The sequence below is a fragment of the Hemicordylus capensis genome, chromosome 1 (assembly GCF_027244095.1).
Source record: "Hemicordylus capensis ecotype Gifberg chromosome 1, rHemCap1.1.pri, whole genome shotgun sequence".
Classification (NCBI taxonomy): Eukaryota; Metazoa; Chordata; class Lepidosauria; order Squamata; family Cordylidae; genus Hemicordylus; species Hemicordylus capensis.
The window spans coordinates 363015676-363043262 of NC_069657.1; the positions used below are offsets into that span (position 1 = coordinate 363015676).

The 27587-nt window shown below is 42.1% G+C and overlaps 1 protein-coding gene across 17 annotated transcripts in view; it reads right to left on the reverse strand.

The window, feature by feature from the left end:
- SYNE1 (spectrin repeat containing nuclear envelope protein 1) overlaps window positions 1-27587 on the reverse strand; it is a 575028-nt gene that overhangs the window by 475737 nt on the left and 71704 nt on the right. For all 17 annotated transcript variants that reach the window (XM_053292895.1, XM_053292839.1, XM_053292877.1 and 14 more), the window contains exon 3: window positions 2148-2209. In XM_053292895.1, the coding sequence (XP_053148870.1) occupies window positions 2148-2209 (62 nt within the window). The remainder of the gene's footprint in view (window positions 1-2147; window positions 2210-27587) is intronic.

A 27587-nucleotide genomic window follows, 5' to 3' on the forward strand; every position in this document is an offset into this window, starting at 1 on the left:
GGGTTATTTCTTGCTACAGACCATAGGGTCTAACTTGGCATATGCTCTATACTGAATATATACCAGCAATTCCTACATTGCCTAAAGAATGGGGATTTTATCTAAATTTCAGAATTCAGTACGTTGTCAACTGTTACGCATAAAATATCTATATAAAAAAGAATCAGTGCTGTACCTGTTTTCCTTAAAAAACAAAAACTTTTAAGTCAGCTGAAAATCGCAGCCCTGGAAAGAGACTGAAAATGCACCTAATTGGCTGATGTGATTATGATATCACTTTCCTGGGCTTCTTTGGGGTAGAGATATTGCAGCTTATTCTGCGGGCTGGCTTTACTCTGCTTTTTTCTTCTAAATCAGCTGCCAACAGGCCCAAAATGATTGAGGTGAGCAAACTACATTGGGGTGGGGGAGAAGGTGGAGGATTCTTCCTACTTTGATAACAACTAATGAGGAGGTTGCAGCTGTGATTTAGGAGGGATACTGGTGGGGTGGGGGAACTGGGGAACTCTCACTTTCTCTGATACTGGAGGCCTTTTGTGTATGAGGCAGCTGTTCCTAAAAAGAAAAGACATAGGAACATAGGAAGCTTCCATATACTGAGTCAGACCATTGGTCTATCTAGCTCAATATTGTCTACACCAGGCTTCCCCAAACTGCGGCCCTCCAGATGTTGATGAACTACAACTCCCAGCATCCCTAGACACAATTTTATGTGGCTGGGTATGCTGGGAGTTGTAGTTCAGCAACATCTGGAGGGCCACAGTTTGAGGAAGCCTGGTCTACACAGACAGGCAGCGGCTTCTCCAAGGCTGCAGGCAGGAGTCTCTCTCAGCCCTATCTTGGAGATTCCAGGGAGGGAACTTGGAACCTTCTGTTATTCCCAGAGCAGCTCCATCCCCTCAGGGGAATATTTTACAGTGCTCACGCATCAAGTCTCCCATTCAGATGCAACCAGGATGGACCCTGCTTAGCTAAGGGGACAAGTCATGCTTGCTACAAGACCAGCTCTCCTCCAGACCCTGTGCTAGGAGAGAAAAGAAGTTAAAGATAGAAGCACAGCAGGAGGGGGCTGGCTAAGAAGTGTGGGGAGAGTAAAATGCTTTTTACTTGTTTTGGAGTGGGTGAACCCTGATCTTATGGTACTTCAGCTCAGGAGATATCTGGCAGATCTGTGGTGCCATTTAAATGAAGGCAGGGATACCACCCCACAACAACCCTTCACCCTTGCCAAGAAAAATCCAATCTGCCTTGAAATCCCTGCTCTTTAATCATGGGCTTATTGAGGGAAAACACTCTGTAGTGAACAGTAATGGAAGAAACACAGTTCTGAAGTTAACGGTGGAAGAAAGAAAAGGCACTCTGCATATGTGTTGGCACCATTGTTAATTGTTATTAGGCTTTTTCTTTCTTCCGCCATTAACTTCAGAACTGTGTTTCTTGTATTAACAGAAAATGTTAATTGCCAAGTTTCCTCCCTCTATACACCCAGAATTAAAGAGCAAAGGATATTCCTTAATAGCATGAACCCTAATTTGAAAATTCAGGATGGTAACTGGAAAAATCTTTGAATTACTCCTTTGCAGAAAAACAGTGGTAAATTAGTTTGGCAGCATTTCCATGTCGCTTATCAATGTTACCATTTTGACCCCAAATCTTTGATGTGAATCATCCAAACCAAACATAAAGAATGCATTAAAAAGCATATCCCACATATTCTTTGAGAAATGTAGTCAAAACAGTTATAAGGCTGACTTTCTAAGGTTGACAATATGAAACAAATAGGAGGTACTTTTTTTTTAAAGAAAAAGAAGATAAAAGGCCTCAGAAGTTCAAGTACATCCAATTCTTTGATTTCCCTTTTATCTTCCTGTCCAGAAGTATACAGGAAACACCAGTTCTTACTGATAAGTTAACAACCTCTACTGCCATGTACATTTTCACTATGAAGGGAATTTTTGTTGTGAGATTATTACAGTTATGGAAAATATTATCAATCTCCCTCAAAATCATGAACAAGCTGGATCCAAATAACTCTTTGCCAAGTAAACAACCCCTCCTCAACTGTACAAGTTCCTTCTAGTTCTTATGACTGTTATTTAAAAACTGAATTTTACTGTGTAAAAAAAGAAAGCAGAATAATATATTACCTTGGCCAGATGTGTGTTGATCCATTTTGTGAAAGTCCTCTTTTGCACTGATTCTTGCTCATCTGAAAAAACAAAACAAAACATGGTATCACACTGGTGTCTAGACACATTTCTCTAGCTCTATAGGCATACATGAACAGTCCAGATCTTTACAACCCAGGTGTAAAATAGCATTTAGAATGACTGTGCTTTGCCTGTCTGACAAACATGAAGGATATAATATTTTAAACAGAAGATATAATATTTTAAACAGAAGGCAACATTTTGGCCATACAGAGAAATTCAAAACATGGACAGATGCATGCCCTGGATGACATCCTCACTGAAGGTGCAGAAGCAGGGAGGACAGGAGAGCTGGTCTTGTGGAGAATTGGCCCCTTTGCTAAGCAGAGCCCTCCCTGGTTTGTATTTAAATGGGAGACTACATGTCAGCACTATAAGATTTCCCCCTCTTGCATGCAGATGGTCCCAGTTTCCCTGACATTTTCAAGATAGGGCTGAGAGAGACTCCTGCCTGTAACCACTGCCAGTCTGTGTAGACAATACTGAGCTAGATAGTCAGATAGTCTGACTCGGTATAAGGCAGCTTCCTATGTTCCTGTGAAACACAGCATGCAAAGTGCCTTCAGAACATTTCATAATCCATAGCTTCTGCACAAGGCAAGGGTGACTTTCGCCAATCCTCCCTGCCCTGCAAGCACTCCCTGTGACCTGCAAGTCGGTCCATGGGGGTCATGCAAGGTGAGGAACAAAGAGGAATAACTGGAAAACAAAAACTATGCATTAAAATGATAAAAGAGTGGTTTGCTTCTGTGCATCAATCATGGACTATCAAAACAAGGGTCAGAACACTGATGTAACATGCATCTTCACCAGCAATTATTCATGTCTCCCTAGAGAGGGTTTCACTAAAGAGGACCCACTTGAATCTGAGATCTATAGATTTCACAGAAACAAGATGACTAACCAAACACAAACCCTTCTTCACTCATGCCATTGCTCCTGTTTACTAATGAAAGTAAAACAGCCAATGAACAGGGAATTCTTCTAGTCATTCTTGATGTTTGAAGAACAACACTTTGTAAAGCAAATCATAGAACCGAAGAAAAGTGGGGTCGGGTGGATTCCCAAAGGTGCTGATGAGTTTTCAAAAATTAATTTATTCGATACTGCCTGATGCACTTCAAGAGTGAGGTGCTCTTTTTCAGAGGCAACTTAAGTAAATAACATTAAACAAAGTGCATAATGCTTACTTGTAACCCAACAAGTAAAACAAAGTAAGCAGAAGATACTTTTAATATTATTTACTTCAGTTGCCGCTGAAAAAAAACCGAGGCTGTTCTCATGCTCAGTCTAACTCAGGCTAAGGACGGCCAGCCTGAGTTAGGTTGCATGTGAGAACTGCCAGGATTGGGCCAGATCCCGGCAGGGCAGCACTACCTAAATCTGCTTCTTAGCTTGGCTGTTAGCTGAGGTTAAGGGTGCAAGTAGCACTGCAGCACTGGTCATGTGGGCATGCGGCTTGCCCAGGCTGTGAGCGGTCATGAGGGAGAAGGTATGTTGAACCTCATCTCCCCGCCCCCACTTGCCCGCATGTGGTCGTATAAACAGCTCCAGATCTCACGCTCAAAATGCACCAGGCAATATCAAATAAATTAATTTATGAAAACTCATCAGCACCTTTGGGAAAACAACCACCCCCTTCAGTTCTGATTTGTTGGTGCTGCATCATTTCTCTCCCTGCCCCCCTCCATTCTTGGCATTTTAGAAGACCGGTCATTTATTAGATATGTTCTTAACTCTGAAGATTTTGAATGGTATCTTTTGAAATCAAAGCAACTGGATTCATAGGCAGGGATCCAAAGAGCTACTTTACGCAAGTTCACCTACTATTTTTTTAAACAACTTTTCAGACTCCCACACCAAATCACAAATTGCTATAGAGATCCAGCTCCACTTCAGACCATACTGGGGTGGTATACTGTTTGGAAAATGTAATCCAAGGTCCCCTCGGTTACACAGAACTAGTTGCATAGTTGGAACCTAGCTTTTATTATTATTATTATTATTATTAACAACAACAACAATATTGATAACAAAATTCTGACAACCCAGGTCCTTGGGAAGGACTCGATGTCTGGATAAAACAAACCAGTCAATAACACCTGCCTGACTGTGTAAACAAGACATAATAATAAAGTACTTTAAGTATAATGATTCTGCTAAAAATCATAGTTCTAATTTTGAGGAAGACAGCATCAGAAACTGTCACATTTTCTTTTGACCATCAGCAGACAACAAACAAAACCACTCACTGATAGTTTGCTCTAGTTTATCTTTCCAGTAGAGTTTTCTTATTATACTATCCTGTTCATTTTTCAAATGAGGAATCTTTCCAAGAGAGCTATAAAGGCATGGGAGAATGCCAGATGAGCTACCGCCTGCCACAACATCACCTCAGAGTAAGCATATGGAGAACAGAAATTATGTACCTTTGGCCATTTACCACAGGAAATTTTCCAATTCCATATTGAACATTCCACTTCCATTTACTTTTTCATTTTTTAATTTAAAGCCATTTTTTAAAGGGGAAGTAAAATGGCCCTGGTTTAAGAAGGAAAATAGCACTAGGTTATTTTCATTTTCAGTTGCAATCCTATGCATATTTACTCAAAAGTAAGTCCCACTGCATTCAATGTAAGTATGCACAGGACTGCAGCCAAAAGGTAGCAATGTTCTAATCTTATACAATTGATATACAACTAAACTGCACCATTGCAGAGGAACTAATCCATTTCAGATGCACTAATTTCTAAATAAAAGCAAACAGTAAACTTCACACCTTTAAAAGAAGTGGATGCTTTTTATGAACTCTTCCAATAACTATAATTCTTTCAGAACCAGCAATAAATCAATCATTTGTTTATAGGCCCTCCTTTATAAGGCTTTATATTTAAACCAGTCAGCTATTTCTGCTATAGATGTTCAAACTGGAGGTCCAGAAGCATTTGATATGCTTTGTGTGTGTGATGTATAGTGAATACAGGATTAGATTTTTTATATATATACACATTCATTTAGGCTTCCAGTTTGCTACCCCTAAGTCTTAAGGCATGTTGCAATACAGAAAAGGTATAAGAACATGTCAACACAAATTCAAGCCAAACATATCAAAAACCCACTTTAAGTTAAGAGATAAAAATAGTGAAGTAAATATAGAGCGCTGGAATGAAAGGGAGAATATTATGAGATTGGCAGGCGCTCACCTCATTCTTTGCCTGACTGCCCCATTATATGTATTTTGCCCTCTATTCAGTGAAGCAAGGAGTAACCCTGTTAGATGGATACACAACTGTTTTTCATCTCTATACTATTAAATGCCACCTTCATACATCTTTATCCAATGCTACATTTTACTTTCAGAAACCATTGTCTTAATATATGTAAGAATTAAAAAATAGTACCTCTTGCCGCTTATTTTTGGATAATGGTTGTTAATGTGCCTATATTTTGTTCTATATATATTCCTTTTTGCAGCCTCTTGTTTATGAGTCTTATGTAGCCTCTGACTTCCTTAGCAAAACCACTTCATACGTATAAAGCTGTGAACTAACTCCAGTAAACCATTGTCTTTGTGCGGTCCTGTCAAGACCAAATTACAAGTCATGACATGCACATGACTGGTGCTTGCATATATGTACTGTGCTAAATAGGAGCCATGCAAGGTTCCAATGTGGGTCAGGAGGAGTTTTAACCCTTTGCCTCCACCATGATCTCAGTCTCGAACAAGCCTCACAACTGCTGATATTTCACCTGGGATATATGTGATAGTATGGCATTCATTTCTGTCCCTGCTGTCTCCTTTCTTTTCTCCCCACTAAATGAAAAATGGGGTGCTTTCCAAATGCTATTTAGAGAAGGAATTCAGAATAATATCTAGGGATGTGCATAAAACCGGTTTGCCCATCATTCCCTAAACAAACAAAACCCACTACCCCATGGGTTAGCAACCCATGGGGGTGGTTAGCACCCTTGCTCTGGGCCACCCAAGCACCCCCCAAGTGCAGTTATGGGACTACTGAAACCTCCATTCTTCCCTATGGAGAAAAACCTTAAAGCCACTTGTGGGGTGCTAGGGTGGCCCAGAGTGAGTGGTGGTCTAGTGCACAGACGGTGCTAATCACCCCCATGGGTTGCTAACGCATGGGGTACTGGGTTTTGTTGTTTCTGAAGTGTTATAAGTGTAGATTCTTTGGTAGCATATTAGATTTTCAATGACAAACCATGAATCCACTCTCAGTGCTAACCTTAAAGACACACAAACTTCAAAAATCACTGAAAAATCAGCCCTTTGCCCAATTCCTTTCAAATAATTCTGATAGCTTCCTTGCCCCCCTTGGGCACTACCACCCACCACACTCTGCTCTAGGTCACCCCTTTGCCCCCGACGTGAAGTTATACATTTGCTGACACCTCCATGCTTCTTTATGGAGAAAAACCTTAAAGAAGCGTAAACTTCAAAAATCACTTAAAAATCAGCCTTTTGCCCAATTCCTTTCAAATAATTCTGATAGCTTCTTTGCCCACCTTGGGAACTACCACCCACCACACTCTGCTCTAGGACACCCCTTTCCCCCCGAAGTGAAGCTATACATTTATTATTATTTTTTGTTTACACAGTAAGACAGGTGTTATTGACTGGTTTGTTTTATCCAGACATCAAGTCCTTCCCAAGGACCTGGGATGGCTGAATTTTATTATCAATATTGTTGCTGTTGTTATTATAGATATTGTCGCAGAATATAGGCTGTTCCCAGTAAAGTTGTTTTTTGTAATTGACTGATGGTGATTTCTGTGGCCCCTAGGGTGTTGAGGTGCTCTTCGAGGTCTTTTGGAATTGCACCTACGGCGCCAATTACCACTGGGATTATTTTGGTCTTTTTCTGCCACAGCCTTTCCATTTCCATTTGTAGATCTTTGTATTTTGTGGTTTTTTCTGTTTCTTTTTCTTCTATTCTGCTATCCCCTGGTATTGCTATGTCGATTATTTTGACTTGTTTTTCTTTCTTCTCAACTACAGTTATATCTGGTGTATTGTGTGGCAGATGTTTGTCTGTTTGTAGTTGGAAGTCCCATAATATTTTTACATCTTCATTTTCTACCACTTTTTCAATTTTATGGTCCCACCAATTTTTGGCTACAGGTAGCTTGTATTTTTTTGCAGATGTTCCAGTGTATCATCCCTGCTACCTTGTCATGCCTTTGTTTGTAGTCAGTCTGTGTGATCTTTTTACAACAGCTGACTAGGTGGGCCACTGTTTCATCTGCTTCTTTACAAAGGCGGCACTTGCTGTTTGTTGTTGACTTTTCTACTTTTGCTCTTATTACATTTGTTCTTAGTGCCTGTTCTTGTGCAGCCAATATTAAGCCCTCTGTTTCTTTCTTCAAGTTGCCATTCTTAAGCCATTGCCAGGTCTTGGTGATGTCTGATTTTACAGTTATATTGTGCAAATATTGACAATGCAGTGGCTTCTTTTTCCATTTTTCTGCTTGGTTCTTGACTTGTTCATTCTTGTAGGCCTGCTTTGTTTCATTGGTGTTGAACAGTTGTTGTTGTTGTTGTTATTATTGTTGTTGTTATTTTTATTGTTAATTATATTTGCTGCAATCCTCATTATTCCCTATGAGGAATTCAAAAAAAAAAATTAAAAAATTCACCAATAATTGGAGGAGTGTCCGATTGCCTTGGGTTTTTTTGGGTGGTAGGCACTCCTGAGTGCCTACCACCCACTCCACTTTTGTGCCCCTAGGTGCTCCACAATAGGGAATATGGGCTGGTTTGGGTCACATTATACCCTATGAGAAAAATAATTATAAGTATTTCAAATATTCATAAAAAATCGTAGGAGTGTCCAAATGCTTTGGGTGGTTATTGGCACCCATGGGTGCTCCACAATAGGGAATAATGGGCTGATTCAAGTCCCATTATACCCTATGAGAAAAAAAAATTTCAAAAATTCATAAAACATCATGCGAAAGTCCGATTGCTTGGGGGTTTGGGTGGTAGGTACCCATGGGTGCCAGCTACCACCCCACCCACTTTTGGAGGTTCAAACCAGTTCTAACCAGTTCAAATCGAACCACCCCGTTTGGTTCAAATTCAAACCTGCAGCTCAAACCTGAGGGCTGGTTTGGTTCGAATTTGAACAACCCCGGTTCGAATTTGAACCGATTCGCACATCCCTAATGATGTATTTTCACTTCAACAGTATTGCAATTCCTCCATCTCCGATCTGAAAAATAGATCTAGACAGCTCTTTTCTCAGTTCACATGCCTAACTAGATTTTGGATCATGCAGGTGAGAGTTGAGCTATTAAGCAAGCCGGGAGTAAGAGTGAAAAGCCAGCTTAATAGCTGTAACCTCATAAGAAGTAGCAAGAAGAACAGATCAGTGAAGTCATAATAATCAAGGTATCCAACAAGGGGCATTTTTATCCTCTCTCCAGGACTGCAGTTTTCATCCAACCCTGAAGTACATTTTTAGTGATACAATAACAGCCCCAATTCTTGTTTCTCTACAAACTGACTATGTTATTGATAACTCATAATGAAAACTGAAATTTAGAGAAATTTAGAGAAATCCCCAATTAAATTAAAAAATAATAATGTGGCTGATACCTAGAGTAATGGTGCACAAGTACTCCTAACATGAATGCCCATGTTGGGCTAGTTCATGCACTTTCCAAAGTGTAGGTGGTCTTATGCTCTTGTCATATGCAAGAGTGCAAGTACTTTGGGGAGTTTATGCATGCTCTGAAAGGTATTTGCACAGAAACTAGCACAGGGACTAGCACTGCAGGGGCACTCATGTTAGGAGCATCTGTGCTCCCTTGCTATGGATGTCAGCCAGTAACTTTAAATATACCATACTTGCAATGAGACCAATAAAGATGCTGGACACTGGGTGTGGGTAAAATGGTGCAGGATATTGAATATATAACTCCAACAACATAATGAAGCTTCAGAACCTAAGCTGCCTAAAACCTCAGGAGAGATGGACTGAAATTGTTTCCTGCCTTGCTTGTCCCCCATTGCCGAGTTGACTAAAGGCTTCACAGCTATAACCTAGGCAGTCCTTGGGAGGGCATGAATGGGAGATGCCAAGGTAAACCCCAGCCACCCGGCTGCAGTTTACTCAAACATTTTCAACCACAGGTATCTGATGGGAGACACTTCCCCTCCACAGCCCCTGGCGAAGGCCTGGGATGAATTATAGATGGGAGTATCCAAGCCCCTTCCATCAGCCTACAGTCCTACCTGCTTCTGCCATCCAACTAATCCTGCCTAACATAAAGCTGTGACATAATAAAAACAAACAAAGACCCAAACCTAATGAGGGGGGAAATCTATCCTCCCAGGGGCCAATTAGGGATAAGCAAAATTTGCTCATAGCCTCCATAAAGCATGACCAACCTGGGAGGGGGTATAAAACAGGGAGAGAGGATGGGTGTATTCATGACCCCACCTAAGCTCCAGATGAGAAGGAATAAAATGGCTGCCCCTTAAATACCCCCAACTTCCCATCACTTGCAGCGTATCACAAGACAGAAGAGCAATGTCCAATCCTGAGAAAATAAACAAGCTGCATCTTTACTGCCTCAGTGCAAATATTCACCTCTCTGCAGTTGTATCAAGAATGCCTCATTATATCATTTTTTTCCATTTCAGGTTGGCATACAATGGCCCTCTCAATGCATCCTTAAGACCCTCACCATGACATTGCTGGTTATGGAAAATATCTGGCCTGCCTACATTTGACCTAAAATCACAAGGGGTTTGACATAAAAAAACATATCAAGCAGATGCTCGAGCACACAGACTTCTCTTATGTCACCTGTGAAAAGCCCTGGCAACAGAGGGAATCATGTAAGTGCTAATCTTTGTTCACTAGGGATGGAAGTTTTACTGGTTGAGAGAAGCTGATGCATCTCTTATTGCTTCTCCTCAGCTTAGCAGAAACCCTGCAATGATCAGTTCAGAGGCTGGGTTTGGCTAAGTACCATTTAGCTAGCCTCCACTCCTGAACCGATCATCAATGGGTGGAATGGGGTGGGTGGATTCAACTTGGGCTTCAGAGAAAGCATAGTGGATGACATGCTTTCGTCAAGTTCACTCAGTCTCATCTGCTATTATTTGATATATGGAGAGGAGCTGGTCTGCTCAATCCCTCCTATGTCCAACAATCCAAGTATAACAAAATTACTGGTAGAAGCCAGTAGAGAATAAACTTTTGGGTTTATTCCAAACCTTAAAATCTCTGCACTAAGTATGTTTCTGCCAGAAACTACTTGCAGAGATATGGCCTTCCAGCTAATGAGGACACATGAAGGTCACTCTTGGTCGCTGCCCCAAGATTGTGGAATGTGCTCCCTGCTGAGATACGATCTGTCCCATCTTTGGCAATTTTCAAAAAACACTTGAAAACCCATCTTTTCGTCCAAGCTTTCTCAGCTACCTAAATTTTTAGGTTTTAATTTCTGGTTTATTTTTAAATTGTTAAATGGTTTTTAGTTTTTGTATATGTTTTTAACTTGTTTTATGCTATTGTTAACTGCCCACAGATGAAAGTTTGGGGCAGTGTACAAATTTGATAAATAAATAAATAAAATAAATTAAAATTATCATGACCAATACTGGGGTGGAGAGGGCAGTGAGGGGAGGCAGAGTTGAACCTACCTTCGCTCCAGAATACTGTCATCCTCTGTGTGGCGCACGGCTCGCGCACCCACATAATCCATGCTGCTATGAGTAGAACGGATCCCTGGCAGCCGGGAATATGAAGCCTGGTCTACAGGTATCCCTAAATGCACTGCATGAGTTGCATTTACCAACTGGGTAAAAGGGTAGATGCAAATCCTGGGCTACCCAAGGAGAAAGTGCCAGGATCGGCCTCAGTCCCAGTGCTTCGTGCAAGCATCCCTACCCAGGGCTGGGCAGGTAGGGCTGCTCCTGTAAGCAGCCTCATGGTTTTAAGAAATAGTTAGTGGATGCATTCATACAGACATGTTTCTTGTAAGGATACTGGTAGGGCTCCCAGGGGTACTCAGAACCCTCCTGCCTCCTCACACTGCAGCCATGCTATTTGCTCCCCATCTGGCGATCACCAGCTTGAAACTGATAAATCTTCAGCAATGTGTCTGCTGCAGAAGAGGAGGGTGAAGACTTCCTCTGCTCCTGATTGGCTGGCTATGTGCTGAAGCTCAGCATACCCCTCACCTCAGCCTGGCTGACAGGCTTCAGATAATTAGCACTGGGTACTCCCATTGAAATTAATAGGACAAGTAAGCATGCCCCATTAATTTCCATAAGACTGCTTATGAGTAACTTAGTGAGCCAGTGCCTGTATTAGCCTGTCTCCCTAATTGAACATTAAATGTTTGTGTTGCATATATATGTACACACACACTTAAATGTTACAATTATAAGACATACTCAGTCACTGGTTTACCTGCAGAATAGGTTGATCATAAGCAGTCTTAATGAAATTAATGGGACAACTAATTTCAGTGGTAATGCGTTCTCTCTCTTTCTGATCAGTGTTCCCTCTAAGGGTGCGTGCGTGCGTGTGCATGCTCACACGGTTTTTGTTGTCCGCTCAGCCAATTTTAGATCCTGCTCAGGTTAAATCAGGAAAGTACCACTCTGAAAATATGTGCACACGCACTGCCTTGATACGTCCTCCCAAAACAAAACTCATTCCGCACACAGATGAAAAAAATTAGAGAGAATGCTGGCAGTGATCTTCACTATTTTGCAGGGCAGGGGGCTACTTTAGCAAAAAAAAACAAACCCAAAACAACCAAAACCCTTCAATTTGAGAGCTATTTCCCACCATGCTGACTTCTGCACAGTATTGTACTTTTCTCAGACCCTTTAAGTGCGACTGTGTCCTCCCTTAAGAGGTCTAGGAGGGATACACTTCCCAGCACTGTGTGAACACCTTCAAGATGGTGGAGGGAGCTCAAGAGGGCTATGTTTCTCTTAAAGGAGCCCCCTATCCAGTACTGGGCGAAGTACAGCACTGCATAGTGAGAATAATAACCTCCACATAATGCCAGAAGGACTGCATAAAGTATTCAGCTTTGGCTAAAGCTTCACGCAAGACCAATAAACAATTAAACAGGCGGTTTGCACTTAGGGTTGATAGGAGTCACCACTATCCCCTGGGCCTTACAATGGAGAACACTGCTCTATGGAGTACCTGCTCTGTACATTTGTGACAGAAAGGATACACTTTCTGTAAATGGCTGGGAACCCCTGCATTCATATGACACATCCCATGCCTTTAATACACACAGATACATGACTTTCTGGTCCCTCATTTGTGGGATGTATTAGACCAGAATCACAATGGCTACCTTGCCACCCACTAGTAGGTGGGTGTACTAGTGGGGAAAGTGCCTGTCTTCCTCAGGACACGACCCAGCTGGATGCTAAAGGCTCAAATGAGCACACACACAGCAGCTTTTCTAAAGGTGTACCCTTAAATTGAACTATTTCATTGAAATCATGTTCATAAAAATGTCCGTTGCCAGGCCAGTTGATCAGTGTTAGTGACATGGCTCGATAAGCAGCTCCAGAGCTAGGGTACAATCCTTCAAGTATAGCTACTGTGTCAGTCCACTGACACTGAACACCCATTTCTGGAAGCAACTGGCTCGTCCAAGATAACCATCATGCATTTTATTGCTTGGAAGCTTCCTAAATCAACTACATTTGCATAATGCAAAATGACTTGATCCTAGAGTAAGTGACCAAAGGCTGAAATCTTGAAATCCAGGATTGCTGGCTGAGAGGGACTGACCAAGAGCCTTGCGGGGGGTGGGGTGGGGCTTACTACAGTTCTGGGTAAAAACTTTAAATCATTTAAAATGAAATAATCTAATCTTGTGACTGCACTGCATGACTCAGGTTTTTTTTTCTTGCTGCCCCCTCCTTGCATTCACAGTTCTACAGAATCCTGAGGATGCCGGACAAGAGCATATATACAAATTCCTTTCCCCCTGAATAACATTAAAGGCAGCCTGTGACTACTGAATGCTGTTAAGCCTGGGGGACCTTGACATTTTTTTTAAACAAACGGACTGTTATAAATTTTCAAAACATTCACTCTATAGTAAACAACCCCCACCCCACACATTTTTCTTTCAAAGCATGGGAATTAATTCCAACATGTTTTCTTTGTTTTATTGACTTTACTAGTTTGAAAACTGCCTCATAAATAGAATCCAATGCTCACACAGGCTTTTACCAAGGGAACCTTCAAATAGTCCAGATTTATTTGGGGGTGGGGGCTAGGCATTGCCATAGCAACTCTTCTGCATCATTGTTCTCATTATTTTTCGTGCTTCTTCTACACAAGTGCCCTGATTTTCACATAGCTTTCAGCAGAGGGAGCAAGTCTCAATAGTTTTGCTGATTAGTAACTTTCAATCTGTGGAGACAACAAACATCTGGGCACCGTCAATGTGGCATCAGGACTGCAGGTATTCCTGAATTCCACATATTAATAATACTTTGTGCATAGAGAGTTGTATGTGCAGAGATACTGTGCATAAACTACGACTGGTATGTGCATAGGTACTATCAGCACCCTACAAAAAATGCTGAATAAATATCATGTGGGTCATGTGCAAACACATGTAAGTCAGGAGTGAGGACAATGGATAGGCTCCATTCCCCTCTCCACATGTTGTTTGTACTTATATATTACTCATCTTAGTACAGGAAAAAGAAGTGAATTAAATATATGGTAATAAATATTATGCAAGACATTACCTATTTGTAAAGGGGGGAAATATAAGGAAAAATCTGTTATGAGACAATTGCACATCCTCTCCAAATTAACCAAAGACCATGTGACTGACAAGGTGGCTATGATCTATGGAATAGCACTATGGGTTTACCACATCATTCATTATTTCATTGAAAAGAACACTCAAAGATACACAGGCTGGTGAAGGGAAAGTGATTATCCCCCCCACCATGAGTAATTTATTTGTATCACAAAATATCTGGCTCTTTTTTAACATATGAAACTGCTTTATTATAAGTTAGATGACAGGTTCATGTAGCCTAGTATGGTCTACTTGGACCAACAGCAGCATCTCTCCAGGATTTCAGACAGGAGGCTTCCCAGCCCTGCTCTCTGAGGCTCCTTTAACTAGGGATGCCAGTGATTGAACCAGGAACCTTCTTCATGCAAAGGATATGCTACTAGAGCTAAAACTCTTTCCTTCCATTAATCTAAAGTTGATGCTCCTTGGCTTAAACAATCTGTAAAAACATCATTCAACATTTGTCCAATGTGCTTGCACTCAATGAGGAGCTACAACAAATTATAGCTACCGGATAAGCTAGGGTCATCCATGCTCTTCTAACCCCTAGGCAACACTCCTGAGCACTGCACTGGGAATGCCTAAGAGCAGACTGTTCAGAAACACTAGCTCATGCAAAATACAACCACAAGACTGCTAACTGAAACCAGGCAGTAGGGATCACATCCTGCCAGTGCTCAAAGACCTCCACTAGCTCTTGTTCCATTTTGGAGTACAATATAATGTTTTGGTGGTTACATGCACAGTTTACAACCTAAGTGCTTGAAGGAACAAGTAATGGCCTTTTCCTGTACCAAACTACTGATTCACTGAGTTCACATCAGAAGCCCTTCTCTGTGTGCCTAGAAGCCACTGATTCAGCAAGGAGTTGATGAAAATAGTGGCTGACATAATGGGCATCCTTATGTTGCTAGCACTGCTCTTCTGCAGTCTCCCAGAAGCCTCAGGCTTCCCCCCTCACTTTTAACGTGCTCAGTAGTCTCATAGGATCATGGGCTCCCCGTTTGTTTGCATATTGGGGACAAGTCACTTAGCAGGCAGTGGGACAGTCACCCCCAGGTTGACCAGCTACCAAGCAAACTGAAAGGGTATTAGTCTCACACCTTTCCCAGTATTAGGGAATGTCTATGTAGACTCTGGAGTTAATTTCTGAGTTAGCCTCTTCTCAAGGTCTTTCTCTCCTAAGACTCTCCCTTTTACTTCCCCTCCTCTGCAGTTGCCTCAAACAAGCTTTTGTATTGCTTTAATCAACTTTCTTGTTCCACTGTGGCCTAAACCCCAAATAAAACCTTTCTTTGTTTTTGAATTTCAACCTCTCTGTCAGTTCATTTTCCTGCAACCAAAGCTTTGCACAAAAATTATTCTGAAGTAGGACTGCTCCATCCAAGCTCATTAATTCCCCATTCAAAGCCTGAACATATTTAGGGGTGTTCGCCAATCACCCCAGAGCAGTTCCATTAACATCTACGTTAACATTAGAGAGCTGCTAGAGCTGCTGCACAACTTGAAAGGCAGCCCTGCCTGTGTAGCACAACATCAAACCACTCCCAAGTAGTCATGCAGTGCTACTACCATTCTTTCCAGTGCTTTGCTGTATCCGTGGCTTCTAGGTCTGTTAGATGAAGGCACAGAGTTCAGTTCAATCCATAACGTAACGTATTGTTTCATTCACACACAGGTGCTTTGGTGAGCTTATAAAAGATATCTTGATTATATACATCAGTCTTTAAGTATTGTCACTTGATTAACATAAAACCCAAAGAAAAGGTTTACTGAAATGGGATGACTAATGCATCCCTGTTCTACAGAACAAATTACAAGTCTTTGAAAGACTGTATAGCAATCTTTAGTGCTTTTTGGCAATCACAAATTGTGATTATTCTCACTTGTACTGTGTATGTATGTCTGTTGTTATGGATAATTAGTCTTTACTGGTCAACAGTTGCAAATCTTTCCCCTGAATTTTTTTCCTTTTTATACTAATTTCAACAGTTCATTTCTAATACCATAAAATATAGAGGCTATTCCCAGTACCACTGGAAAGCGGGCTAAGGGAGCCCAGCCCGCTTTCCAGTGGTCGTGAGAACTACTAGGCTTGCGTGTGAGCCTGGCGGTTCACCAGCGGCTAGCCACCCTAAATACCCCTCCCCTAAAATGAGGTTAATGGAGGAAGCGCTCCGCTAACCCATTTCGTTGATTGTGTGCGACAGTGTCACATGAGTAGACCCCAACCAGGAGGCTACAACAAACCTCCTGGTGTTGGGGGTCCCCCCAGAATGCCCCGCGCACTCACACAGGGCATGCTGGGACTTCTGGCGGCCAGGTGGTCCCCAATCCCCACCGCCCCAACCAGCTGCATGACTGAGCCGGTAAACCGGCTGCCCAGGGAGGGTGGCATGCTCATGTGTGGGGAGAGCAGGTCAAGCCCGCTCTCCCCACCTCTCCACATTGCTCATGTGGAGAGTCTCAATGTATTATATGCATACTATGTTTATTAATTATTTATCTATCTATCTATCTATCTATCTATCTATTTATTTATTTATTATTAAATAATAATAATAATAATAATACTATGTTAAAAGTAGTCTTTACAATTGTGTGCATGGATTATTTCTATTTACTGGCTTATGACTTGCTCTTTGGTTTCTGAGTTGACAGTGTGACTTGGGCATCTTGAAGCCAAGCTGAGCTCCCATCTAAGCTTTTCTCCCAGAGGGTCCAGAACCACCACAATGTGCTGCGATGGGGCCGTAGCTAAGTGGCAGAACATCTGCTTTGCATGCAGAAGGTCTCAGATTCAATGCCTGGCATCTCCAGCAGGGTTGGAAAAGACTTTGGCCTGAAGCCTTGGAGAGCTGCTGCCAGTCACTGTATAACTAGATGGACCAATGGTCTGACTCAGTATAAGGCTGTACTAGAAAAACTTCTGTCCCAGCCAGTACCTGGGGCTCTGGCCTGGGTGCAAGCTGCAAAATAATTTTGTAGTATCTCTAACTGCATTCTTCAAAATACTGTACAGGGTTAACACCTTGCACTGGAACAACAGGACAAGTTTGCTTTCCACTTATAAGCCACTAAAACATTATTTTCTGAATGTTTGTCTACTTTGAAATAAGAATTGGCAGATAATAATTTTTTTGCATTCTTTAGATAGGAGAAAGTGTGTGTGTGTGTGTGTGTGTGTGTGTGTGTGTGTGTGTGTGTGTAGGGAGTGCCTTTGGGCAGGCACGGCTCGTGAACTCTCCTCCGGGGGGGGCGGCTTCTTTAAGGTAAATGGAGCTGGTGCTCCATGCCACCCAGCAGCCCACGCAGCGGAGAATCGCCTCCGCCACTCACCTGGCCGCTGGCGGGGGCTCGCCTCCGTGGGAGCCAGGTGAGTGGTGGAGGCGATTCCCCGCTGCGGGGGCTGCTGGGTGGCACAGAGCACCATCTCCATTTACCTTAAAGAAGCCACCCGCCCCCCCCCCCCGGAGGCACGTTCACGAGCCGCGCCTGCCTTTGGGGGAAAGTCATTTTCTGCTACCCTGCTACCAAATCTTTATTTATTTATCATATAGTTATATATTTTGATATTTATATATCAAATATGTGATACTGTAATATCTAAAGATATAATAAAAAGAAAAAATATGATCTGAATACACTGCTTACTACCAAAATAATACTACCAAAGAAGCAACATTTGTAGAGCATCATTTTACCATCATTTTACTTAAGATGTTACTTTGCAAGTATATTTGTAGTATGTCTGATGCTCATTATATTATTGGTGACTTTCATAATGATTCCATCTTTGCCATATTTACTCTCTGAATAGCTTGGAGGGCTTCCAGTTCTCTGCTAATGAGACACACATGTTGTCACTACATTCTGAACTCACTGGCTGACACACTGTGCAAGAGTATGTCAGCCCAGTAACACTGCATTTACACAATTTGCACTGTGTTACACAAGAGTAAACCTATTCTTTTCAAATGGCTTACTCTTGTGTAACACAATTTACATAAATGTAATGTACTCCTATGCAGTATGTCAGCCAATGGCTGTAACAAACTGAAGAAAGTGCAACGGATAATTTTGGTTTGTGAATATTTTGAGTTCCAGGTATAAATTTGCATAACCCCAGGTTTGTTTCATTTGTTCTAATTAATACAATTGATTTACTCTTTTTATAATGCAAGAAGGAATCATTGCCCAATCTTGGATTTTTATCAGAAATCAAATTTAGGTGAATATGTGTGTGCATATCATTAATCCATCATGATCATTTACTGTGTATACAGCCTGATCCTTCAACTTTACATATGCAGGATCATATAAACTGCAGAGGAAAAGAGTGCAGGTAATATAGTGATTCAGGTGAGGTATACTGCCAGAATAACACAGAGCAGGGCAAGAGAAGTTGCAACAGCTCCATGGGATTATGATCAAAGCACATTCATGACCTCTTTTGTTAAATTTGTGGGACACAAAAGCGCTTAACTTTGGCTAGCCCATTTCCCCACCCATTCTGCATTCTATTGTACTGGCAGTGATGTGGTCCCTACCCTGCTCCTTCCCTTCACCATGTATGCTCTGCTTCTAAATTCACAGCAGAGTCTTAGGGAACAGGACAAAAAGAAAATCTGGAGGGGCACATATGCAACCCATTTATACATCTTTGGGTAGCTTTGTTTTAATAATTTGCATTTTTATCTATATAATTAATAAGTGCCAAGTTAGTAGTTCAAGATTCTTCGCTTGATTTTTTTATTTTACTTTATGGGGGGGGGCATTCACACTGCAGATGCTCTTTACAATAACAACCTGCCTATTAATGAAATCTGCATGAGCCCTCCTCACCACCCCAAGAATGCACTGGAACTGTTTCCAAGGTGAATGAATTCAAGCAATTGGATCAGTGGCTGCTTCTTATCTCCTTGAAATGCTATTGTTGTAGCTTCACCAGTCTCTATTATCTTGTCTAAACAACACTCTTCTGTTATTTTGAGGTTCATAATACCAATTCAGTTACAACCAATTTAAGCAGATAACCTTTTTTTTTTTTTAATGGAAGTTCAGCATGGACCTATTCAGCAGGAGGCGAAGCTAGGTATGCATAATTCACAATACACCTAGCTTGATTCTCAAAGTTCCCACTGTCTTCTGTCATGGAGGTGCAAAGACTGATATGCATTAAAAAGGACATAATTAAGCAACACTGGCTTACAGGACTGTGATATTTTTTGGAGCATAACGAGCTTAAAATATCAACAGCAAAAAGTATACAAGGTAGCAGTTGCTCTTTGTTTTAGGGTTGAGCATTTGACCAGTCAAGTAATAGTCAAATATTGTTGAATAATAGTAAAATATTTAAAGCATTACCTTTATTAGAACTAAAATGGTACTTTAATAAGTTAATACTTATGCTAATTAGAACAGATTAGTTATTGCTATAGTGAAACAATGTCTTTTTCAAAAATTGTAATGAATTGTAACAATGTTAAGTAAGGGTTCTATAAATAAAATGATTCACTAAACAGTTCTAGAGAAAAAGTTTGTTTTAAAAGTTTTGAGAATAGACGTTTCACGCACCATCAGCAACAACTTCACTGGTTTGTCATCTCTGTTTGCATCATCAGTTTGTCATCAGCATCCCCTTGACTGATGTAAGGCTAGGGAGGAAGCAGTCCTCAGTCCTGCCCTTGCCCACAAATAACATCATAATGGGGTTTTTTTAGAAAGGGAAGTTGTCATCTGCAGTGGATGCTTTATTGGACTTGTTGAAACATTTGATAATTGACCAAGGTGAAATAAAAGATGTTCAACTGATTGATCAATTGACAATTTGGGGTTGGGGCCATAGCTCAGTGGTAGAGCACCTGGTTCAATCCCTGACATCTTCAGGTAGAGCTGGGGGAAACTGAACCCTTAAAAAACTGCTGTCAATCCATGTAGATAATAGTGGGCTAGATGGACCAATGGTCTGACTCAACTTAAGGCAATTTCCTATGTTCCAAATATTTGACCAGTAAAGCTGACTGGCATGTCAATCCTACCTCGTTTATTAGTACAGGCAGAGCTCAATATCTGTGGATTCGTTACCTGGGGATTTGTATATCCGCAGTCAGGTAAAAGACACCTGACCTCAGCATACACCAAAAAAAGGCGGGGGGGGAGACAGGCCAGCTGCATGTATACGTGGGTCAGGGCCCCCCGGAAATGACTGCAGAGGTTCTTTCCAGACACCATTTTGTGTTTCGGAGCTTCAAAATGGCTCCATTTTTAAAAATGGAAAAAGATTATTTTCAGGTGATTGGGGGTGGCACAGCACAACTCAGGGGACCAGCAAAGCATGGTAGAGAGACCCCCCCCACATTTCCCCCCCCCCAAATCTGGCTGATTTTTGATCCATTTTTATGATTTTCTCAATGACCAGGAACCTAACTCATGCAATCCCATAGTTCCAATGACTCAATATATGTGATTTTCGTGTCCGCAGTTGCAGCCGGGAATGGAACCTCCATGAATATCGAGGCTCTCCTGTACCTTTCTCATATCAGACATGTGTGCATGTTACATGAAGTTATAAAGAGCCTATTCTCAGGGTAACAGTGATGGCAGAATAACAAAATTATTTTATACCACTTCCTGTGCTGTTGGAAACTCAGCCTAGAAAACCACAACCCACAGCAATGATGTACTGAATCTCTGCCACTGCCTATCATGGGCACCATATGAACCAAATGAACAAAGATTTGCAAGACAGTTGTTTTTTCAGATAATGGCAAAAAGTGTTCCTATCTCAGTTTGCTTTAGGATTCTTAATTGCTTTGGAAATTACAAAAAAGCAGTGGAGAAATGACTTGACTAGCAAGCCAGAGGTTGCCAGTTCGAATCCCCGCTGGTCTGTTTCCCAGACTATGGGAAACACCTATATTGGGCAGCAGTAATATAGGAAGATGCTGAAAGGCATACTGCATGGGAGAAGGCAATGGTAAACCCCTCCTGTATTCTTCCAAAGACAACCACAGGGCTCTGTGGTTGCCAGGAGTTGATACTGACTTAATGGCACATTTTACCTAATCATTTGTGCAAATAAACTATTACTATAGCAATCCATGTCTACCTCCTAACAAGTAAATGGTTATACCAGGTATGGGCAACACATGGTCCACAGACCTCTGAAAAGGTCTTCACAGCCTAAGTGCTCTTGTTTTAATTCTGAGGACAGTAGTTTGTATTTTTCTAAAGTGATTTTTCTAGTGCTTCCAGATCTGCTGGAAAGCAGGAAGGCAATCATAGTAAAAGGAAGAACATTGTTGAAATCAATTAGTTCACATATAAATTGCCAACCTGCATGAAGGACTACCAGAATCACAAATATTCTCTGGTTGCAAAACTGCATCTCAGCCAACACCCTATATCAACATTCCAGCATTGGGTAAGTTGAGACTTAGTGGAATACAGAAGACCCTGGTTATTCGCAGTTTTGCAGATTGTGGATTCATATATCTGTGAATGGGTCTTAGAGACCCAGTTTCTTTATCCGCAGCAGGAAATATAGACCATGTTTGCCTATCCATGGTTCCTGAGTGGCCGGAAATGACTTCTGGTGTCATTTCTAGCTACCATTTTGTTGCTCTTTTTTATTTTTAAAAAATTTAAATGAAAAATAAAAAGCTTTGAAGGGCATTCCTGGAGATGTGGAGAACAAGGTACTATGCGTTTCTACACTTATTTCTGCTCCCTTCCTGTTTTTTGTTGGGTTTTTTGACCATTTCTAGAGTAAGGAACCTAACCCCTAGATTCCGATAGGGGTAAGGTTTCTTTATTCACAGTTTCCATATTCACGCTAATTGGCAAGAATGGAATCCCAGCAAATAAAGAGGACTTCCTGTAAAGATTATTTCAGCCCTATCATCTGGGTTGAATAAAAAGTCTCTCCATCCTGAAAGCAAGCACATTCATCAGTCCAAGACTGTGGCCACAGCAGCAGTAGAACAACTGCACAATAACCTGCCTTTGAGCATACCAGATCCTAGTATGTTGCAATGTCTTTTATCACCATATGGTGGGGTTTGAGCCAAACTGCTCTTTGAAAAGATCTAATGTATAAGGGACACTTTGTGTCTCACAGACTGAACATGCTGCAAAAGCAGAGTTTGCCAAAATAGGGTGAGAACAGTGTCTATGTAGCATTCTATTATAGACACCCTTGTTTCGTGAGGCGTCCACTGCAAATGTCACCATATTTTGGTGACATTTGCCTCCACCACAACATGAGCTAGCTGTCATAATTTGGCATAATTGATACAGGAGAGGCACAGAAAAATAAGCCTTTGAACATATTGTCATTCTGCCTGGCGCCTAATGGCTGATGGACGGAATAAGGTTTGCGGTCAGGCCATGTGGGGACAGGGTACATGTGTGCATTTGCCCTCTGCCTATGAGGGGGTGGGCCATAGGGTTGCACTGGCCCAAAGGCAGAGCGAGAGCTGCTTCTGTATATGTGGTACACGCTTACCCCACTCTTCTAACTGGGCTGCTGGCTCCCACCCACCCTCCCAGTTAGCCAGTGAGAGACTAGCTGGTTGCCTTTGGGCCAGATAGGAATGTTTGTCTTAACCCAGATTGGCTTGGGGTGTAGAATCTTTTGCCTACTCTTCACTGAGACATGTTTTAGGGGAGTTAGTGGTTGGAGTCATTGTTAAGGAGTTGGTCATATTAGCAGGTGAGTGCGGGCAAGGTAAGGTAGGGTATGCATTGGTGTTCAACCGGAGGCTCTTTTGTTAGGTGAAGGGTAGCTCCATGGAACAGCCCCCCAGGGTTTTGTGGCCCGGGCTCGCTGGAAATGGACCATTTTTAGGTAGCCACTTGGATCACCCACTCTGAGCTTGTAGGGGCTCGAGGTGGGTGTGATCTGGGAGGTTGCCTCCTCAGCACAGTAAACTATGTGGCTGGAAGAAGCTAGGCAGCGACTGCTGCTGCCGCCACCTTTCAAGCCCAAAAGGTTATGGGGGCAAACAGTTCTTGCTAGAAGGCTGAATGCCCCTGTGAGAGGTTGGAGTTGCCCACACTCTAGTTAAGGGTTGTTAAGCTTGTTGCATATCCTTTATAGATAGTTAATGAAGTGTGCCCCTATTTCATCCCACACACGTGTCCTGTCTTCATTTGGCAGTCTGGGGGCAATATAAGGAGGATACAGGTTAGCATAGGTAACAGTACGGGTCTCCAATCCTTTCTTTTATATTAAGGTTAGCTTAGCTGTTGAAGTGAGCTCTAGTCCACAAAGGCTTATGCTCACTGGTGTAACCACTGCTGGACTGCTCGGTGGGTGGAAATGGCTGCTCATGTCTGGGGGCCACCCAGGGCACCCAGTCAGCAAACTGCTCAATGGTGGGGGGAGAGCAACGGGTGGCACTTCTGTGTTCCCATGACAGCAATGCCCCTTGCACCATCATCAGGAATACATCCATGCAGGGGACATGGCCAGCATCAGGGCATGCACATGCTCCCTACTGCTTGCCCCTCTCCCAGCTAGAGAATCCTTTGTTCACCAGCTGAATGCTTCCTTTCTCTCCCTGGATCTGAGAGAAAAAGAAGCACCCAGAATATCTTTCAGATATTCTGAAAGAACCACTTGCCAACTGGGAGAAGGCGATGGGCAGCAGCCCAGTCATATTCCAATGCCAGCCATGCCCCCTGTGTTGATGTGCTTCTGATGACAGAGGTGCATGGCCAGCAATGGAACCCAGAAGCACTGTCCATCGCCCTCTCCCAGAGGTAGATAATAGCAGGGAGGGTCAGGGCAGGATTAAGATATTCTGAGGCCCTAAACTATGTTGAGGTTCATCCGAAGAGGCAAACACTGTCTGTAGCCGTGGTGTGGGCGTTGGCCTACACCAGGGCTGCACAATTTCGGCCCTCCAGCAGATGTTGGACCAACTCCAACCACCCCTGTCTATTGACCACTGTGGCTGGAGATGATGGGAATAGTCCAAAAACAACTGGAGGGCCGAAGTTATGCAGCCCTGATCTAAACTGAGCCCTGGTCTAATAATATTTCAATATGATAAATAATTGTGTAGCCATTTTTTGTCTTAGAATGATAATGTCTGTTTTAGAGTCCTTTCTCCTTTATATTTCAACCAATTATATAAAATTGAAATTTAGTCATTTTTTGGTATTCAGAGGCCCTGAGCGGAAGCTTAATTAGCTTGTGCCTAAATCTGGCACTGGGGAGGTTGCAGCGGTGGGGAGTACAGAGGTAGTGCCTGGGCACCAATCTTCCTATACCCCTGCTTATATTTCAATAAAGTTGTTAGTCTTTAAGGTGTCACAAGGTGCAAAAGTGGTGGCTGGGTGCTGATCCTTCCTATGCCCCTACTTATGCTTCAATGAAGTTATTAGTCTTTAAGGTGTCACAAGGTTTTGGTTTTGCTGCAACAGACTAACACAGTTATTCCTCTGGAAGTTACCCTATTTATCTAATTCTGTAGCTTGATCACTGTAAATGGATAGGCAGAGATTTGACAAAATAATTTGTTTCTTAATGCCTGTGGGTGATTGCACAATTCAGTTGCAGTGATGGGGGCCTGAGACTAATGCTTCTGTAGCTGTGTGCAAGAGAAATGGCCAGAAGCTGACAGTTTTGAATCTGGAGGAGAAACAACTGAACATTTTGGTTGGAGTCAGAAAAATAGGGGAGGGGAAGTCTTAAAAGGGCTACAATAGCTGCTCTTTGGCAATCTAATGCAACATCAGTTGATTTGCTGCCTGCCCAAGGAGGGCCTGTTTGTTTTCAACATGCTCTGCTGTTACATTTGAAATAAAACCAAAATTACAAATGCACCCCAAGTGTCCATCACTCTCTTTCCCCAAAATGAATTCCATAGTGATGCTCCTGAAACTGTTCACTGCTTACAGACTGGAGCAAGCAAATCATAACAATTTCCTTAACAACCAGCTCCCAATGCCACTTCTGGGGGTTATTAGCTTTTCCAAATACAGTAGCATTGTAAAGACAAACTGTTCTTTCAGTATTTTAATTGACATGAGAAAACACGCTTTCTTATTGTCAACTGGTAGAAAATCAAACAGCATTGCATAAATAGACATGCCTGAACATGCCTTTCTTGCCTAAAGTGCCAGCAGAGGCAGAGCCCAGATATGCCATTCCTCTATTGTATGAGCCGTGCTTCTCACAGCTTTGCAAACTGCTCATTCATGGTTTTCTTTTCCCATCAGTGTTTGCCTCACTGAAATACAGAACATATTCAATCTGCCATGTTTTATAGCTTCCTTGAAATTTCAGGCATTTAACAAATCCCATGTTTCTCAAACTCTGCCATAGAAAGTCAAAAAAAAAACAACAACAGCACTTTAAAAACTAATTTGTTTATTGTGGTAAGAAATATTGTAACAGTCTACCATCACATGTATTAAGCAAAATGAGAAGCCAGTAGTTATGGTAAGAACATAACAAAAGCCTTGCTGGATCAGACCTAAGGTCTATCTGGTTCTGATTCCCACAGTGGCTCACCAGATGTCTAGGGAAGCTACACAACCAGGAGATTAAGGCACACTCCCTCTCCTGCCGCTGCTCCTCTGCAACTGGTATTTGGAGGCATCCTGCCTCTGAACATGGAGTAGCCCTTAGTAGCCAAAGATAAACCTGTTCTCCATGAATTTGTCTAAGCCCCAATTAAAAGCCATCCAAACTGGTGGCCACCACCAGTGGCAGAGAACTTCATAGATTAATTATGTGCAGCAGGAAAAAGTTCTTCCTTTTGTCGGTCCTAAATTTCCTGCATTCAGTTTCATGGCATAAATCAAATGGGAAGGGATAATCAGTACAGAGGTACATTGGAATGTATCAAATTAACAAGCTTCATTTTCAAATAGCCAGTCTACATTTGCCTGATTGGTTTCTGGAAGATTTGCTGAATGTGTACATGTGTGAAGCTGTATTTTTGGAAGATGCAGATGGCAGATCCATATAATATTTTGCATATGAGTTGAAAGACATTCACATGGAGAATGCATCATGTGATGTCTATGGACATATCTCATGTGGGCTTATCTCTGGGGGAAACTGAATATAAACTGAATCAAACTGTAACATGTATAGTACCTGTATAGATTTGTGTGAAATGGGGCACAAGTTTGCATGTTTTCCTGTGCAGTGTAATGTAGGATATAAATATATGTTAAAACACCTTCCAAAGCTGTTTGCATAAAACAATAAACTATAGTGCCAGAAAAACAATCCCAGAATAAAAACATCTACCACTCTAAAACACACAGAACCCCTCTGGGTGAATAAAAAGGTCTTCAAGTGGTGCTGAAAGGATAGTCAGATCTGTGTTAGGTGAGCCTCCTTGGTGAAAACATTCCAGTGAGACAAAAAGGTCATATTGTGGGTCACTCTCCCACCTCACCTCAGATGGTGGAGGGATCCACACAAGGGCCTCCAGTAAGGATCTTAATAACCAAGCAGATTCATATGAGTCATTGTCATCAGGCTGCAGCAGAGGGTGAGGAAAGCACCAAGGCCCCTCCATTGGCCTAAGGAGGTCCAAGTACCTTCTGGACCCTCCCCTCTGACAACTTCCCCTTCCCCACACTTTTAAACTTTTGTTTGATTGTTTTTAGAAGATTGTGAGCCCTTTTGGGACAGGATTATTAATTCTGAAGAATACTATAAGTTGCTCTGAGCCTTTGGGAAGATAAATGTGATAGATCAGCCTGCTCAACTTTGGCCCCCCAGCTGCCCTAATTCCCAACCACAGTGCCCAATAGCCAAGAATTATAGGAGTTGTAGGCCAATATCTTCAGGAGGGCCCAAGTTGAGCAGCCCTGTGATAGACAGATATTAGGGAAAACCGTCTGAGTTATTTAGCAGGTACAGACTGGCTGTCTCAGTTTAGTCCAGCATGCCATCTCTTCAGTGGCTGTTGCTGGTCGGTCGCTCTCTCTCTCTCTCTCTCTCTCTCTCTCGCATGCTGTTTGCACGTGTTATTTTTGTTTTTAGATCAAGAGCCCTTTTGGGATAGGAAACCATTTTCTTTTGCTATATAAATCACTTTGATAATTTTTTTGTTGAAAATTTTATTTTTTATTTTATTATCATGATGATTATAGTGGCCAATATCCTAACTGACTCTGTGCCCATGCAAGCAAAGAAAACACATGCACAGTGCTAGTGCCTACACTGCTGAAGTATGTCCCGGAGGGCTGCATGACGGCATGACCCTCAGGGACACCTCCAGGCTGTGCCTTTCCAGGGAAAGGTGGAATAGGCGAAAATCATGACCCACATGCTTCAGAAGCAGGGGTGCTAGTGTCATGTGCTTTCTTTGCTTGCATGAGCACAGCGTTAGTCAGGATGTCAGCCAATGAGTGTTTATTATTTATTGAGGAAGTGAGTCTAGCTTCTCTTCCACATGAACCTAGGTTAAAGTTTTTTTTCCTCTAACAAGCCCTTCTAATACAAGGACAATAACAAGTACATATTAGTTTCAGATACAAATGCTTTGCTTTAGGTCCTGTCCTTTG